Source organism: Manis javanica, chromosome 7 (assembly GCF_040802235.1).
Source record: "Manis javanica isolate MJ-LG chromosome 7, MJ_LKY, whole genome shotgun sequence".
Lineage (NCBI taxonomy): Eukaryota > Metazoa > Chordata > Mammalia > Pholidota > Manidae > Manis > Manis javanica.
The window spans coordinates 131006059-131025116 of record NC_133162.1 but is presented as its reverse complement, the minus strand read 5'-3'; the positions used below and the strand labels follow the sequence as shown (position 1 = coordinate 131025116).

General features: G+C 33.9%; 1 protein-coding gene across 7 annotated transcripts in view; it reads left to right on the top strand.

Moving 5' to 3' along the window:
- The window catches only part of LOC108397612 (sodium channel protein type 3 subunit alpha), a 112268-nt gene that overhangs the window by 32247 nt on the left and 60963 nt on the right, over window positions 1–19058 (top strand). For 6 of the 7 annotated variants that reach the window (XM_073241578.1, XM_073241581.1, XM_073241580.1 and 3 more), the window contains 9 exons: window positions 98–216; window positions 1584–1673; window positions 5568–5696; window positions 6387–6478; window positions 7319–7591; window positions 7799–7862; window positions 10418–10559; window positions 11670–11876; window positions 17918–18205. In XM_073241578.1, the coding sequence (XP_073097679.1) occupies window positions 98–216; window positions 1584–1673; window positions 5568–5696; window positions 6387–6478; window positions 7319–7591; window positions 7799–7862; window positions 10418–10559; window positions 11670–11876; window positions 17918–18205 (1404 nt within the window). The remainder of the gene's footprint in view (window positions 1–97; window positions 217–1583; window positions 1674–5567; window positions 5697–6386; window positions 6479–7318; window positions 7592–7798; window positions 7863–10417; window positions 10560–11669; window positions 11877–17917; window positions 18206–19058) is intronic. The other variant, XM_073241582.1, reaches the window with a different exon arrangement.

Sequence of the window (19058 nt, the reverse complement as noted above, 5' to 3'; positions counted from 1 at the left end):
GAACAAACAAATCAGGTAAAAAGTTTTCATGTGTGTATGCTCTTCAAATAAGCCATGTGTCTAATCCAGTAATTTTTTCTCATATTTTCTTTTTCAGACTTTTATAGTATTGAATAAAGGGAAGGCAATTTTCCGATTCAGTGCCACCTCTGCCTTGTATATTTTAACTCCACTAAACCCTGTTAGGAAAATTGCTATTAAGATTTTGGTACATTCATATCCTTTTCATGTGAATTGTCTAAATGCTGTTTCTAGTGGTTGATTTTATAGAAAATGTCATTTAAAATATTTATTATGTTTGAAATTAATGGTAACATTTAATCAGTTGCTTTCATTGATTTTCTGCTACTTTAACAAGGTCATAGAATGACTCATAATTCTAGAAGTAAAAAGCAACTTTAACATTAGTGAAAGTATAAGTGAAACATAGTGTGTAATAGGAACAACAGCAAATCTCCTTCACACTTTTATTAACCTTAATTAGAACACACATAACCATTACTAAGGAAACATAGTCTGTTGTGGTTAGTATTATCTATATTGCTGAATGTTCCGACTTGCATGCCTTAATTGGCTCTCTATCTTCAGCAACTGGCTCTGACCTTCCTACCTTTCTTCTTTCCTTCAGTAAACATTTATTAAACTATGTGCCCATGTATATGATTGATAATATGTATTTTAAAATCACTAACTTAGAACTATTTGCTATGATAGTCAGAGATACATGTAGAAAGATAGAATAGGTGAGGATTTTAAGAAAATTCTCAAATAAGTAATGATAAAATAAGTGATCTTTAGAGGCAGTGTTTGAGAATGGGCATTTTATACAGACGGATTTGAAACATGCTTATAAAAACTAAAAGAGAGACAAAAGACTAGCTAACCCTGTAAAAGGACAAATAGGATTGATAAGCTTTTGAGGTATATTTGAATTCTGTCATTCTATGATTTGATACTGGAAAGTATTCATATTTTAAAATATAAGATTTACCTCAAAATATGTGGCAGACTAGACCCAGGATGGTAACTAGACAGCCCACTGAATTCCCTCACAGCTGAAGTACAGATGAAATGTTAGAAAATAATATTAACTTATCAGCAAATAATTGTCTTTTCCACTATTCTTATGTTGTAGATGCTAAGGGAATGAGTTACCTCACTCTAAAACTAGTAGAGTGCCTAAGGATACACGTTCTCAGGCTTTCCATATTGTGCTTATTAACTTTTTGTCAGTCAGTGGAGATTTAAAATTTTACCTAAAATACAACTTTCACACTTATAAACTTATTAAGGAATGGTCATTTCCCTTTGCAGTACAATTTCACACAACTGATCAGAATTCAAAATCTGTTTACTTCAAATAAATACCTCCATTAAATCCAGTTTTGTGAGGAAATGATGTAAAGTGAAAATAGAGTGGACCAAGAATATATGACAGGCTTTGAAGTTTCTTATTATTCTTGTCATTGTTTTAAAATAAATAAATGAGACTAATTTCATAGGTAACCTGTATTTTTTTTGTATTGGATCATTATAAATGGCCATGATAATGTACTAGCATTTATTCCTTAACTATAATCTACTTTATTCAGCATGCTTATCATGTGCACTATTCTGACCAACTGTGTATTCATGACCTTGAGTAACCCTCCAGATTGGACAAAGAATGTAGAGTAAGTAGGAATGACTTCTTGGAATGAGAAATGCATATGCAAATTCTCTAGCCATCTCCTGTGGTTATGGTCTGACTTATGGTGCCCACTTTTTGTAGTCAGACTTAATATTTCCAAGAAAAAGTTATTTCCATAATATGAAAGAAGATAAGGGAAGTTCTCTGGGGGAGTTTTGCTTCTATGAGGTAAGTATTTTTTCTACAAATCCATGGTTATAAATAGTACATACTAGCTGGTAAATTAAACTGATCATTTAGCATAAAAGCTAAGACTCATAGTTATTCATTTTAGATGAGATACAATGACCATTTGAATAATTTGATGGATAAAATTATTCTATTCTAGTACATTATTATTATTACATACAGATTAAAGAAATTTAGACATTAAGGTTATATTATAACATTCAGCATTTTGGTTACATTTTATAGTATTATATTTACAAAAATTACATCTAGGCATTTAAGTTACATAGATGTTTAGTTACATTTAGATATACAGTTTTAGATGCAGCATGGTGCTAAAACAATGTAGATGTGCTCCACAAAAGAAATAAAATGTGTCTGTAAAGCCATGGCTCAAAAAATAACTTAAGGGCTTAACGGGAAAACATGATTAAAGGAAGATCACTCAAAACTTATGAAACTTTGAAATGAGAGCACTAATAAAAACAATAAAATTCCATATTGATACTGGTCCAGTTAAAGCTCTATGGACATTTGTACCTCAGTCACAGCCATAAGGCTCCTTTGCAGCTACAAGCCCTGGGCCTCATCTTTTCTCCCTCGAGATCGAGATTCTGGGGACATTTGTATGATGTCATCAAAACAAAATATTGATACAGTATTTGAATACAGAGAGAAAGGTCAAAGTACAGTACTTCTTGGGCATGTTAAGACCACTGCTTGCACTGAAGAAGGCACTTCAGTCAATTTTCTGTGCTAATGTTAACATCTTTTATTGGTAAGGATGTTCTGTTTAAGTGTGAGGGAAAAGATGCCCCTGAATATTTTAAAACATCAATATTTTGGGAAAAACTGTATGTTAGCTAACATAATTTCTGCATTTTAACAACATTGTCTCCTAATTTTTCAGTCACATATCAAGTTATTTATGACAAAGAAACATAATAATGAAACAAGATGTTTAGGGTATAAAGGCCATTTATAGTATCACCTAGAATAATATACTATATACTATAGTATAGTTAGTATACTACTATGATCAGGTATTCGGTTTAGTAAAAAAAAAATTTTTAGTGTGTTCTTTTTATTGGTATATTTTTATCCAAAGGATATAAGTTATTAAGACAAATACTGCCACTTTTATTTGTTTTTGTAGATTTCTATGAAGATTTAATGCACTATTCTAAGCGATCATTTGTCAGTGACTTAAAACATTACAGGTTTTTTTTTTGGTAGTAGCTTGAAAATACTCTTCAGAAATCATTTTAGTTGAGAATCTAGTTGTCATGTTGAGGTGAGCCGTTTAACAGAATTCTCAGTTACCATTTATGATTTGGGAGTCAAGAAATGTATATCCTGTATGAAACTATTTTTGTACTTTTCCCAGCAGAAATTATTGAATTATTTAAATATGTATAAATTTCATGTATTTGTATAGCATTATTAAAATATAGGTGAAGGGTACACTTGAATATGCAGGTCTGTCCCCTTAAAGTCACTTTTAGAGATGACTATATCCATTACGAAAACAGTCTTAGCCTTGCAAAAGTTTTTGACGTAAGTTGGAAAAATGTGCACAGGCTGCCTGCTCAATTTGTTGCTGTCATTTGACAGCAAGATGGCATGACAACGATCAAAATATTAGTGGTTAGAGCCAACAAACAAAAAAGAGTCCAGTGGAAAAATAATTCAGGTCTGACATGGAAACAAAAGTCACTGATAGCAGAAACAGTCCTCGTACAAAGAAGTGGCATACACAGAATGGCCTGAAGACCATCCTATATAGTTAAGGTCATATTATGTAAGGCAAGGAACTTTGACAGACATCGTAATTATAGGGAAGAAAACTTGTGACATACACAGAATCAACAGCATGATTTGGGGCCTAGTGGGGGCAAACCAAGAAAGATCAAAGTCCCTTGATCCTCACTTACCTGTTCAATCTATTTTGCTAATAGGTATTTCTGAACACCTGTTCTGTGCAAAGCTCTTTATCATATCTTAAGCTCTAGGATTCTCTTCCTTACATAGCTATCAACATTCACCATGCATTTCAAATATGTGCACAAATGTTCTTACTTTTCCAAAAATAAGACTAGGATAGGGAATTTAATCTTACTCATAGTAAATTTGTAGATAACTTAGATATACTTGTAGATAACTTAGATAGTGCCTTAGATAATAGGGCACTAATCATTGATATGACAATTAAAACATACATGAGAGCTGTCTCATAGCCAGCTACAAGCTTTACAAAGCCAGCTACCTCTCCAAAAGGAAATGTCACGGTGATGATGTATAATACACAAAGATGCAAACTAAAGCACAGGTTAACAGAAGCTTGGCATTGTGAATTACATCTCTTTCTAATAAATCAGCTCCTCCATAATAAGTAAAGATAACAATTATGCTTATTTCTCATGAAACCAAATCAATTATTTTAAAAAGGAGGAAGAATGTTCTTAGGAAAAGTGGATGTGAAGCTTTCTGCATACATTTTCCTCTGATTTCTTTGTTCCCTCAGTGAGAGAAAATTCTACAGAAAACAATGCAGAAATAACTCTCCTATTTTTTTCACATATAAAATACTTGTACAGTGGAAAATATAATGAATTTTGATAAGAGTACATCAAATCTTTTGGGCTTGGGTGAAGTAATCTGAAGAATAGATTTAAAACGTACTTTTTAAAAGAATCCAATGTTGACAAGCAAGTACCCTCAACTATTTTAGGAAGAAACAGAAATAACTTAGCATTGTCAACACTCAAAGGAGGACCAGAAATGTACTATATCAAACAGCAAATGGAAAACTCGTTCACTGCTTCGGAGGCTGAAATTCAAGTTTGAGTATGTTTAAATGTTTTGGTTCAATTGCATAGAAATAGTAGCTGATGTAAGGTTCCATTCAGGAACTTTGTTTATCCCTGAATTTTGGTAAATAAGTAAACACACATACATAAAATATTAATGAACTGAAATTTGCTTACAAAAAAATATATATATGTGTATATGTATACATATATGACAGAGAAAGAAAGAAGGCAGTTTTACAACTCAATGCCCTGCTCTAAGGATAAAAAAAAGGAAGTAGATTTTCGAGTCAGGATATGTAAAATATCTCTAAAAAAAATTCTAATCATTAAGAAATGTGAATGAAATATTTTACTATAAATAAGTACCAAGAACTATTAACTCTAGAACTACTGTCCAGTGAGGGTGACACTAGCCACAAGTGGTTGTTGAAACTGGGAATTTGGCTAGTCTTAATTGTGGGAATAATAACATATTAGATAGAGTGGTTTAAATAAATATAGTAAGAAAATTAGGTTACTTGTTCCTTTTTACTTTTTTATTTGGCTACCAGAAATTCGAAAACTACACATGTAGCTTCTGTGATTATGTTCTCTTCAGACGGTGCTGCTCCAGAGGGTCCAGTTGATGATTATCCTAAAACACCTGAAACAATTATTCTAAAACTAAGTAATTAAACAAGATCAGACTCTTTGGGGAAGATATTATCTCTTCAGTTTAACCCTCTACTCAGGCTTACAGATTAATTAAACTAGTAGAGTCACTGCTAAGTAGAAGTACGGAATGGAGATTTTAGTGAATTGAAAAATCCAAAAGTGGATAGGATTTGTTTTATTTGAAAACATCTATTTTAGTTGTTCAAATGAATTGTTAATTTTTATTTGGATGCTTTTTCTAGGTACACATTCACTGGAATCTACACCTTTGAGTCACTTATAAAAATCTTGGCAAGAGGGTTTTGCTTAGAAGATTTCACATTCCTTCGTGATCCGTGGAACTGGCTGGATTTCAGCGTCATTGTGATGGCGTGAGTATTTATGAAAACTTGTTAAGCTCAAAGGAATGAAAATAGTTGCAGCATAAACCAGGTTGTTGTGATTTATTTTAAATGTAAAGTTTGTTTAGTTACCAAATTAACTATATGGCACAAATATTTCGAGAATACATACTAGAATACATATTGCAAGATAAAAACATCCAGTAAATGAGTGACGATAGGAATTACTTTCATGTCATATAATCTTCTACTTCATGTGAATGAAGTTATTCTTTTGACTATAAATTTAGTACCACCAGCTGTACTCTGGCTAGTTTTGAAAACAGACTCATTCATATTAGTGAAAATTACCCTGAAATGAAGCAACAAAATTTTATTTCTTAGAAGCAGCTTTTGGCATATGGCCCCCCGAGGTCGATAGCAATTGCACTTGTTAAACTCAAGGGGCTCTGCATGCCACACTCGGCTTTCATTCTTCATTTAGTATAAACTTCGCCCAAACTATCAGTAACTCTGATTTAATTCTACAGGTAAGTAACAGAATTTATAAGCCTAGGCAATGTTTCAGCTCTTCGCACTTTCAGAGTACTGAGAGCTCTGAAAACTATTTCTGTAATTCCAGGTATTCCAGGTAAGAATACACTGGTGTAAGATGGTAGGCTCCTTGCATCTCCAACTTTTCTTGTGTGTTGTGTTTGTGTACAAACCCCCCTATTACAGGTACGTGACAGAGTTTGTGGACCTGGGCAACGTCTCAGCGTTGAGAACATTCAGAGTTCTCCGAGCACTGAAAACAATTTCAGTCATTCCAGGTGAGAGTGGGGTTAAACACCGGGGCTGACTTTAAATTTAGTTTACTAATACTGAGGTTAAAATTGCACTTATGATCATTAGCCTTGTTCCTTACTATTCCTGTCACCTTTAAGAATGTCAAATGAGTTGAATGTCAAACAATGTTTCAATGCAGTTCATGGCCTAAAATTTTAGAAATTTCATGCTTATTAATAAAGTCAGTCTTTGAGTTTAACAGAGAATTGCATGAGGTATCTATAAAAAATACCAGTTTTACTCTGTTCCTCCCTCTCTTTTTTTTGCATTTATGATGTAAAGTTTTCTCTTTTACATTTTGAAAATGCTTTGCTGCTATGGCTTCACTAACTGATTTGGATTTTACCATTCACTGGAGCTCTATTTTGAAAATGGATTTCCTTTTAAAAAGGAGAAAAGGTTGTTATTGAATAGCACATGGCATGGGATTTTTAGTATTTTTAAATTATTGTCTCCTCTGAATCATTGCTACTTGGAGGCTCGTATAAAGAATAGGTGGAAGGGAAACATTTTCATGAAACACAAAATCTAAAATGAAAAATAACTCATTTGTCTTTACATGTTCATCGCAGTATGTAAAACTACACTTAAAAAAGCTTCCTGTCTAGATATTTATCCTTTCATTCTGAACCTCCAGAAAGTGCACTGTTCATAAACAAAAGCTGCTCTTCATCCATTTCTCAAACCACTTGGCTGTCCATAACGCTTTGGTGTCTAAACAGCTGAGCAACTGATTGTGTGCAAAGAGAATGTGAGTGACTGTTAAGAAAACATTATGGCTTATGGTACTCTTCGTCAGCTGACCTATCGTTCTCTCTCCGAAGGTTTAAAAACCATCGTGGGGGCCCTTATCCAGTCTGTGAAGAAGCTTTCTGACGTCATGATCTTGACCGTGTTCTGTCTGAGCGTATTTGCTCTAATCGGTCTGCAGCTGTTCATGGGCAACCTGCGGAATAAATGCTTGCAATGGCCCCCAAGTGATTCTGCTTTTGAAACCAACACCACTTCCTACTTTAATGGCACAGTGGATTCAAATGGGATATTTGTTAATGTAACAATGAGTACATTTAACTGGAAGGATTACATTGAAGATGACAGTAAGAAATATTGCCACATTGTTAACCTTAGTGTTGCTGAATGAGTTTTCAACTATAAATAGTTGAGGCTGTGGGCTTGAAGCCATCTTTGTAAATATACTTAACTGGTGTCCACTTTGGAAATAAGTGATACAGTCAAACTTCCATTTATGCCTAATATCAATAGGGTTTACATGAAATGAAATAGTTTATTCTTTATATTAACAGGTCACTTTTATGTTTTGGATGGACAAAAAGACCCTTTACTGTGTGGAAATGGCTCAGATGCAGGGTAAGGAACACATTTTTTTAAAGATGTAGAACACTTGGAAAAAAGCAGATAGTAAAAAACATACAAGTGTAGCCTTACATATATGTAATAAGGAGTATGCTGCCTACCTAGGAAGTACTGTCTCTGGCTTAACTGGATTGCTTTCAGTTCTAAACTCATAGCCATTAAAATAATCCCCTTGGGTGAATACCTTTTCTCCAGAATTTCAGTTAAGATGTACCTGAATTATTACTCCAAAGTGTGAAGGCCCAGAGTCTGTCTTTTCTATAAACCCACCACAGCCATTTAAAAAATATAGGGAAGGGAACACAAGATGGGCACATTTTGCTTGGTGTGGGTATGTCTTGATGGGATGAGTTTTGCTGTGGCTAGAAAAGATCCAGAATATAACATGTTCTTTATGGTGCAAGCCCAGCTGGGACACTGCTTTGAGGGACTTAAGTATTCTTGAGATAGCGTGAAACCCTGTGTACAAAGAAGTCAAGGGACGGATGTATGTCAAAGGTATGTCCAAGTCTGAGTCAGTGTATTTAACAGTTCTTTTTAGTCACATTCTACAATGAGAGACACTGTAATATCTTAGTAATCCTGTTAGTCTCTCATACTTAACATGTTTTCCCAAGAGTACTGTAAACTAACTTTAAGTCTAGATAGAGAGTGTTAATTTTTTAGAAGTCAAGGAATAGCAATAGTAATCTTAGACAACAGAAATTACACAGAATGTATTTTGAGTCACCCTAGAAAATGGAAAACTGCTGTAGCCATGAAGATCTGAGATACTGAGATTACTTAGATAGCTGATGACAGAAGCCAGGTTTCCCACTTTTGGAGTGAGAGGTTACAGATAAGCAGAGGAAAGAGTCTTGAATTGGTTTGTGGTAATGAACAAGAGTTGGAGACATGAGTTTGGAGACATGACCTCATGTTTAGCTTAATTTAGGCACGGATGGAGATAGATAGTTGAGATAGATGATAGATAGATAGATAGATAGATAGATAAACAGATATAGATAGATAAATAGTATTAGAAACCATGATTTGGGTGCAAACTGTGTTGCTAAGGCAGAGTCATTGCTTCTAAGCTCTCAGCTGACAGAACAAGGAGATACATGTGTATATACAAACACATACACACATTTATCTTGGTGTCTAATATTATTCTCCAATAAAACAAGGGTTCATTGGAGAAATGGCTGATTCTGGGATTAGGGCAGGAAATGTAAAAGATGAGCCTGGAGCATCTTGTGCCAGAAAATAAGAAAGTGCTAAACAAACAAACAAAAACAAAACACACAGCCATGGAGTTATGCCAAAGAGATATAGGAGTCAACTGAAAAAGCTCCCAATGACCAAAGTTGGAACAATTTGAGCTACAAAATAAAATAAAGTATGATTAGAATATAATCAGAGTATAAAATTATTATCTTTGAGTATATACTCATATAAATGAGTAGAGAAAGATGAACAAATAAATCTCTCATGCAGAGAATTCAAAATAACTTATGTACATACTCTGTTCTAAAGAAGATGGGTTATAACTCTCCCACTCCTTATGTGTGGGCTACACATAGTGACTTTATTCCAAAGAGAACAATATGGAAAAAAAAAGAAGAGTAAATTTACAATAGATAAATGTGACAAATATGCTAACTTTAAAGTTAGCATTAACAGTGATAAGTCCTATTGATAATACGTACCCTTGATATGATGTGAAAATAATGATAATTTACCTCTGTGGTCTTCCTCCCAAAAATCCATAACCCCAACCTAATAATGAGAAAAACATCAAACAAATCTCAAATGAAGGATTGTTCAAAATACCTGACCAGTACTTCTCAAAACTATCAAAGTAACCAAAAGGAAGGAAAGTCCAAAAAGCTGTCACAGCCAAGAGGACCCTAAAAAGACATGATGACTAAATATGATGTGGTATCCTGGGTGTGATCTTGGAACATAAAAAGTCTATTAGGAAAAAACAGGAAATCTGAATAAAGCATGGACTCTGGTTAATAACAATGTATCAGTATTGATTGAAATGTAGCATACCAATATAAGAGGTTAGTAACAGGAGAAACTGGACATGGGCTATATGAAGTCTCTGTACTCTCTTTGCAATTTTTCTGTAAATCTAAAATTGTTCTAAAATATAAGCTTTATTTTAGAAAACTCTAAAGAAGTGGCTAATGAAGTAGCTCATTAAGTGCTTCCTTACCCTTCTGCTGTTTTCTAGCTTTTCGTTTTTAATCACTGATTTCTGCAGCTTTGTAAAGAATGAGATATTGATGGTGTCAGAGGCAATGATAAGGGGTTGCTGCCTCTGTGTCATTCCAAATGTCTGTGAATCTGACTCCTTTGCACCAAAGTTTTCTACCGGTTTTCTTAATAAATTTAATCTAACAGTTTCACTGTGAGCAATTACTTAGAGTGCTCTGGAAATGAAGGCAAGAAAATCCATCACAGGCAGCAACTCTGGGTTTTGACTATTCCTATAAATCAACATAGACTGAAATAGCTATGATTGCTATGCTGACCTTAGTTCCATTTCCGTCTTATAGCCAGTGTCCAGAAGGATACATCTGTGTGAAGGCTGGTCGAAACCCCAACTATGGTTACACAAGCTTTGACACCTTTAGCTGGGCTTTCTTGTCTCTATTTCGACTCATGACACAAGATTATTGGGAGAACCTTTACCAGCTGGTAAGTATCTTAGTCCATTTGGGATGTTTTAACAAAATACCACAGACTGGCTAGCTTATAAATAACAGACATATATTGCCTACAGTTTCAGAGGCTGGGAAATCCAAGATCAAGACATCAGTACAGTCACCTTCTGGCGAAAGCCCCTTCCTAGTTCATAAGTTGACAACTTCTCACTGTAACTTCACCTGGTGGAAGGAGCTAGGGATCTCTGTGGAGGCTCTTTCTGTAAGGCACTAACACCATTCATGAGGGCTACACAATCATGACATAAGCATCTCCCAAAGGCCCTACCTTCTAATACCATCATCACATTTGGCGTTAGGATTTCAGCATATGACTTTGGGGGGGTACACAGGCATTCAAACCATAGCAGTAAGGCTCAAGTTCACATGCATGGGATTTAATTTTATGAATGTATATGAAATGACAATTATGGGAACTTGTTTATAGCACTCTAGAATACAGAGGAGGGTCCAGTATAAAGCAAGTGTGCCTAGGATCCGAACTGTTTATCCAGTCACTACATGCATACTGAAAACTTCTTATATAAAAGGCATTCTGCTAGGAGCTATGGAGGATGCAAGGAATGTTCATGACTTTGAGTTTATAATCATGGATATAAAAGAACATGTGGAAAAAATTTTTAAATAACTATATAAAAATTTCAAATTAAACCTATGACTTACTGGGGCTAGAAGGGAAGAAAGATGTTATTGCTAGATGGTGTGGAGTATAGGTTGCATGAAAGTGGAACTACATTCAAAAGAATTAGAGAAAGTGCTCTAACTTTTGATATTGACCTCCATTATGGACTCTTAAGAAAAAATTCAGTGGGGCTCAACTATATATCCAATACATTTGAAATAGATACGAATTTGAAAAGTGTTTGTTTATATCAAATGATACAAAAGTCAAGCCACAGATAATTGACTTTGTGTTTGTGGGTGGGTATGTATGTATGAGTGTGTATTTTAACACCAAAAAACTTGTTCAGATTACACTGGGTGCGAAAAAGCATTCTTTTCCTGACTATCTAAGATGCAAATCAGATCTTTATTTAATAACATCATATAAACTACTCATGAAATTATCCCTTGTTTTCCCTAGACATTGCGTGCTGCTGGAAAAACATACATGATATTTTTTGTCCTTGTGATTTTCTTGGGCTCTTTTTATTTGGTGAATTTGATCCTGGCAGTGGTGGCCATGGCCTATGAGGAGCAGAATCAGGCCACCTTGGAAGAGGCAGAACAGAAAGAGGCTGAATTTCAGCAAATGCTCGAACAGCTTAAAAAGCAACAGGAAGAAGCTCAGGTACTGAGTGATTATAAGCAAAGCTTTATTATTATGATTATTATTTAATTTTAAGTAGGGATATTGTACCACAGAAGTAAAATTAGAACTGGTTTTTCATTTGGAGTAGAGGTGGTGTCATTAGAAAAGAGAAAGCTATTCAAACTTAAAATTATTTCTAAAGTTGGAGTCAAAGGAACTTTTTATACATTATACATAAACAAATAAGCTCAGGGTGGAAAACACATTCAGGATAAGATTAACTATGCATCCGTCTCATGAAACCTGAGGGGGAAATTTGATACTCAGTTCAACAGGAAAAAAAACACATAATTGATATTTCCAATCATTCATGTTTCACCCCTAATTGTGATTTGAGGTTTTATTCTTAAATTAGTTGATCTCAAATGTTAAAAGAACACTTTAGACATACCTACCCTTAATCATACTTCTGAGTTTCTGTAAGCACAAATGGTGTTTGCTATAGCCTGTAATCAGGATATAAGGAAGGCAGCTGCTATGGAATTCCATCTCTAAATTCTCATTAACATTAAAGGCTGTTTGGACTAGGGGACATGGTAAATGGGTCATCATGTCTTGAGGAGAAAACACAGGCAAAGAGTGTTTGTTTAAAAAGAAAAAAGAAAAACTTGAAAGGTGAAAATCATGGGAAGGCATAGTGAAATCTGCTTGATATTAGTGAGAGTTACAGTTCCTCCACATCTTGGCCAGCATTTGGTATGGTCAGTATTATTAGTCATTCTACACATCTCATCTTTTTTTTATTTTGCATATTTTTAATGACTAATGATGTTGAATATCTTTTCACATTCTTATTTTCTGTCTGTATAATTTCTGTTGTGAAATCTTTTACTGTTTTCTTTAGCTGGGCTGTTTATTTTCTTATTATTGAATTTTGAGTAGAATTTATATATTCTGGGAATAAATCCTTTAGTCATTTATATACATAAACTTTACAAATATTTCCTCCCAGTCTGTAACTTATCTTTTTATTCTCCTAACAGTATCTCTTAAGATGAAAGTTTTCAATTTTGATTGAAAAGATAGTAAAGTTTATCTAGTCTTTCTGTTTGTCTGTTTGAATGTGCTTTTGGTGTTCTATGGGAAATTTCTGCCAAATCAGCATCAGTGAGATTTTTCTCTGATTCTTTTCTTCTAGCAATTTTATGTTTTACGTGTTATATTTGGGTCAATGGCTTATCCTAAATTAATCTTCATATAAGGTGTGATTTAAGACTTGAGATTTTTTTTCCATATGGGTATCTAATTATTCCAGCACCATTTGTTGAACAAAACATTCCTTTCTCCACTAAATTACCTTGAACTTTTGTCAAAAATCAGTTGTCCCTATGTGAGTGGGTCTATTTATGTATTCTATTCTATTTAATTAATCTGTTTCTTTTTACACTAATTCAATGCTCTCTTAATTACTCTAGACATTTAGTAAGTTGCAAAATCAGATAATTGTTGCTGCCAACTTTGGTCTTCCTTTTCAAAGCTGTTTTGACTGTTTCAGGTCCTTTTTAGCTTCATATGAGTTCTAGAATTAGCTTGTCAGTTTCAGTTTGGATAATTTTTATTCCCATGTCTTCAAGTTTATGTTCTTGAAGTTTATTATCTTTTCTTCTGCAATGTCTGGTCTTCCATTAATTCCATCCCATATATTTTTCATCTCAGACATTGTAGTTTTCATCTAGAAGCTTGATCTGCAGCTCTTTTATATCTTTCCTGTCTCTAACATTTTGAACATAATGTTTTTAAAAAACTGGTTAAAGTCCTTCTCTTCTAACTCTAACATGTGTGTTAGTTCTCAGTCAGTTTTAATTAACTTTTTTCTTCATTATTGCTCATATATTCCTGATATTTTTTTTGCATTCCTGACCATCTTCATTTGAATTCCAGATACTGTTAATTTTACCTGTTTGGGTGCTGGGTATTTTCCTACTCCTGTAATAATTCTTGATCCTTCTTTGAAGACATAGCTTTATTACCATAAACAGTTTGATATTTTGCATCTTCAAATGTTTGAAGATTTCTAAGGTAGAACTAGAGCATCTAGTCTAAGGCTAATTCCCTAGGTTAATTAAGTAAACATCCTTCTGGATACTCTCCCCAATGCCCCATTCAAACGGTGACTTTAAAGCCATTGTTACATGTGTTCTGTCTGTTCTAAGAGTTTTCAGGAAGGAGAGCGATCTGATTCCTGTTACTACATGCTGGCCAAAAGCAGGAGTCCAAATAATTTTTGTACATAGTGACTTTCTGATACATAGTGAATTTTTTTCAGATAGATGATTCCAGATATTTCCAGCATTATTTGAATGACAATATATTCTTATAGATTCAAAATTTAAGTTTTTAATAATTCTGAGTTACTCTGAACATACACAATATATGGCATTCGTTCCTTTTTTTGAGGCAGTTTTGGGGAGATAGGGATTTGACCAATTTTTAAGCAATTTGATGAACTGCTTAGCTTGTTACCCAGCCAAACTATATACTTAACATTTGCTGAACTTGCTGGCTTGTTATTTTCATCCTCCTGCTGCATACAGAATAGTATTAGAGTTATATTTTATTGATTTTAAAAGGAAAGCTATAAACAAATTTATTGATACTTGAAAATTTATAAAGTATATTTCATGCTTGCCAGAAAGTTCTACTGTATTTCAAGTAACAAAACAATGTGCTTGAAAATACTACACAAAACAGTACTGGAATAAAAATGTATTCTGAAATTCAGCCATTTTAGGGTAAAATATCAATCTTAAAGAGCATCAGTGAGAAGGGTACAAACTTTTTAATTTAAAAATAAAAGTGTACTATATCTAATAGAAATTTAAAGAACTAATTATCTATATCCTAATCAGGTCAACTAAATAAATGCATTTCTTTTTACTTAAAAGTCAGTTATTGGATTCCACTGATCAAATGATGATTTGCCTCACCTTTAATTTTACACATACAAATATTTAAATGGATTGCAGTGTTTTAATACTGACTAGGGTGACATAGTACCAAGCCAATTTTAGTTCCTTATTGACGACATAGGTGACATTGACCAGTAAATAGCTAATGTTGAAGCAGAAGAAGGGGCTGGAGGCAGAGAGGGAAACGTGGTCCTCCAGTATAACTTGAATCTTGCTAACCACCTGCCACTCTTCAAAAGTTACTGTCTAGCCAATGACTTCATGAAGCCTAATATCACTTCCATTTCTATTTACTATCTGTTCAGGGGCCTCCTAGTGCTAGTCAGTGTTTACACGTGAAAAAATCACATATACAGCTCAGTGGCTCACACACCAAGTGCAACTATAAAAGGTAAAGACAAAACCCGACAAAGAAACAAATGTTTTGTCCTAGAGCATCATAATTGTGTTTGGCAGTTAATTTGTGATCTTTAAATGTCTAATAGTGACCAGCATAGCATATCCCATAGCGTATCCTATATGACATGTTCTGACAGAAAAGACTGCACTTTGAATGGGATTTTTAAACTAGCTTTCATGTTTAAAATGGAAGGTCACCACTAGTAGTCATGTGGTTCCACTGTTTACAGAGGGCTATAGAGCCTATTTTGAATCACACAGAAATGTTAAAGGAAGAAATGTCACTCCCTGTGTAAATATTAAGCACATATTTGTTATGCATCACCAGAGGAATTCAGCAAGCTGGTTGTGAAGGTAACAGTATTAGTCTAAGTAAGCAGGACATTGGTCATGTCACAGAGCTGGGTATAAACAGGTACACAGACATGGGAGGTGACAGGAAACATCTGCCTTTGAGGGAATCGGCAAATCGCTGGAAGTGGAACAAGTGACAGCTTTGAGTTGATGAGTGACACAGAAAATGTGTTGTGTCGGGAGGTTACCATTGTTGCCTTTGAAATCTGTTTTGGTTTTGAGTTGTTTGAACTGTTAACCAGAATAAGTAGGGAAATCATATCTTATGCAAAACAAATTCTGGAAGAGATTTAAATGAACAAGGATTTCAGGTTACGGCAAGAGAATATGACCACCACTTCTGTTGTTTCTAATGACAAGCAAGTCAATAAATGATTCACACTGTGTATTGCATATTTCTGTCTTATAAGAGTGGAAAGGAGAATTATGAACTTTGGATAAAAAGGGATGAGTGGTTTATATATGTGCCTTCTATGTATAAAGCATTATGCAATTATATCTAACATGCTACATATAGGTGCTTCATTTGTTTACACATATTTATATTATTAAACTTACTCATATGTATAAAAGTCCTTAATATGTCTCATCTTTTGTCACTGATATTAGAAGTGATAATAATGATCAAGAATTCAGTAAAAAATGTGATTATCTGACTATATGCAATTCTATAAATATCCAAATTCTGAATTAATGCTTCATTTAATGCTAGGTATTGTCTTATATTGGTCTTAGATCTGGGTTTGCATAGTGAATGCAGTATTCAATATAAACAATGTATGTGTTACATTTTATGTGCTGCTCCACCCAACACATATTTAGTACAATGGTTCCCATCCCTGCAATCATGTTAATCCTACAGAAATTGTATCACAGCACCTTCAGTTTTAAGCCTTTTTATATATCTTTTAGTTTAGTTAAGAAGAGATTCAGAAATGGAAGCTACTTAGAACAGTTTGCTTCTCCTCAGGAAGAAACCTAAAGTGCAGTTGGCAAAGCATTATAAATGGATTTTACGTTCTTTCCTAAATTCAGGCCACTCTGGCACATAGTCTCTTATGAGATCCTGAAAAGTCAAGTCTAAATATATCTTCTTCTTCCACCCCCACCCCAGTGTCTGAGACAACTGACAGCATGATGCCTTTTAGCATCTTTATTCACCAAATATTTACTGAGCCCTTTTATATGTCAGCCAACATAGAGGCAGTATGCACAAAAACATATGAAAACATTCCTATCTAACATATAGTCTAGTGGAGAAGTTAGAACAAAATGGCAGGTAAATGAGGGTTCTTTGTATTTATAATGGCATAGGTACAGAGTTGAAATAATAACTTCATAATTCAATCATTCCCACTTTACCTATTATGTTTAAAAACAGGAATATACCTAATGAGAACTCAACTTTGATAGGCACTGTATTACTGCTTCGTATCCTCTTTAGTCATGCTTAGATCATTTCTAGTCTAAAATATTATTCATATAAATGAAAATATAAAATATTTGCTATGTTTCACCTCAGAGCTGGCTGTATTTCTTTAGTAGGTATAAAGATTCAAAATGATTAAGTCTAATTAGTACTGAAATATGGAAAGAAAATATTTGAATTAAGTTTTCATATCCTTTGAATGATTATTTCAGGTACTTATTCATATTTTAATCATTTGTTATTTTCATCATCAGAATAAATAATTTATAAACATTTAAAACTAGAAATGCTATGTAATAAATTAATCTTGTTAATATCTGAGATAACTTGACCCCAAGGATGTGAACTACAGTACTGAATGTAATTCAAATAAAGGAAGGGGATAAACTAGCCAATACATTCTAACTGCCTTCATCTAAGGTAAAATAGAAGACATTTTAAATGCTTTGCATTCACAAAAATAGGTAAGTCTTTTGTTTTAGATTTAGAAGGAAAAAAATATCCATCAGTCATTCACAAACACATGCAGGAAAAATAAGCCTATGGATTAAATTAGAATAGTAACCAGGCCAGAAACCACCACTAGAGAATATTTGTTTTTAAAGAGTAGAAAATATTTTTAAGAGAGCAATTGTCCCCTGAAATGAATCTAATCTCAACAGAGTTTTAAAAACAAAACAAAACAAACCTCTCCAGGAAATATGCCAAACCAGACTTTTCTTGCCCTAATGCACAGGCTAGCATATCGTTTTATGCTATTTAAAACTGTGTTATTTTTAAGTAAACTCTCTTGCAGTGAAACACAATGAAATGACCAGAAGGCATAATTTTCACAAATGGTTAATAATATAAAATGGCAACATTTGTATCTTAGTCAACTGTTTTCAAAATTGTACGTTCTAAATAGCACCTGGCTTTGTCTTAAATAGGCAGTCGCAGCAGCATCAGCGGCTTCAAGAGATTTCAGTGGAATAGGTGGGCTAGGAGAGCTCTTGGAGAGTTCTTCAGAAGCGTCAAAATTAAGCTCCAAAAGTGCAAAGGAGTGGAGGAACCGAAGGAAGAAGAGGAGACAGAGGGAGCATCTTGAAGGAATTAACAAAGGAGACGGAGACAGGTTTCCCAAATCTGAATCTGAGGACAGTGTCAAAAGAAGCTTCCTTTTCTCCATGGATGGAAACCGACTGACTAGCGACAAGAAATTCTACTCCCCTCATCAGGTATGGTTTTACACTAAGTGCTCCAGTTGGTTTTGTCATTTCTATTGCTTTAGAAATGCTACATTTTGTTCTGGTATATTTTTGTAGTATCTGATTTAAATGGATAGTGAACTAACATTTAACATAGTTATTTAAATTTGTATCATAAATTGTCTTTATAAGGGGCTTTAATGAAACATTAATAACTTTTAATTTAAGGCAGTTAGCTTTAAATATGGCACTATTTTGAGACCACATTTCTTAATATGTTTTTTTTTGGGTGGAGGGGAGCAAAACCTATCGAACTTTTCCCTTCAGTAAGATGGTTTTGCAATCTGTTTACCTTTTCTATTTTGAGACCTCAAATGAACTTATCTTCTTTGCACATGGGTTTCTGACTTTATTATCTGAGGTTGTGACTGCAACATATATATGAATTTTGAAAATAAATGTCTCTGGATTTTGCCTTTTTCTTTTGATAAGAGAACTATACTGTCATAAGTCTCCATTATGCTAATATGGTATCATGTTATGATACATCAGAATGAAATTATGACCTAAATGCTCTTGAAAGAGAACCAAATTGACAATCTATTTTTGCTCTGATTTAATGCCAACTACCCAATTCTTTGGTACAGTTTTAAGTCAAAGAGAGCACATAGTTCCAACTCTTTGTTAATAAGTTTTATAGGCTGCATAATGTAAAGAGTAAATAGTTATGAAATCTGTGGTAAGTACAGCTATGGCTTTGAACACTATTTGGTTCCATTGGAATTCCATGTGCTATGAATTAGTAACTCCTCTACTCATGTTAACCTGGGTCAGGATTATACTCTATAAAGATAATACTTGGAGGGACACTCTATAGAAATTT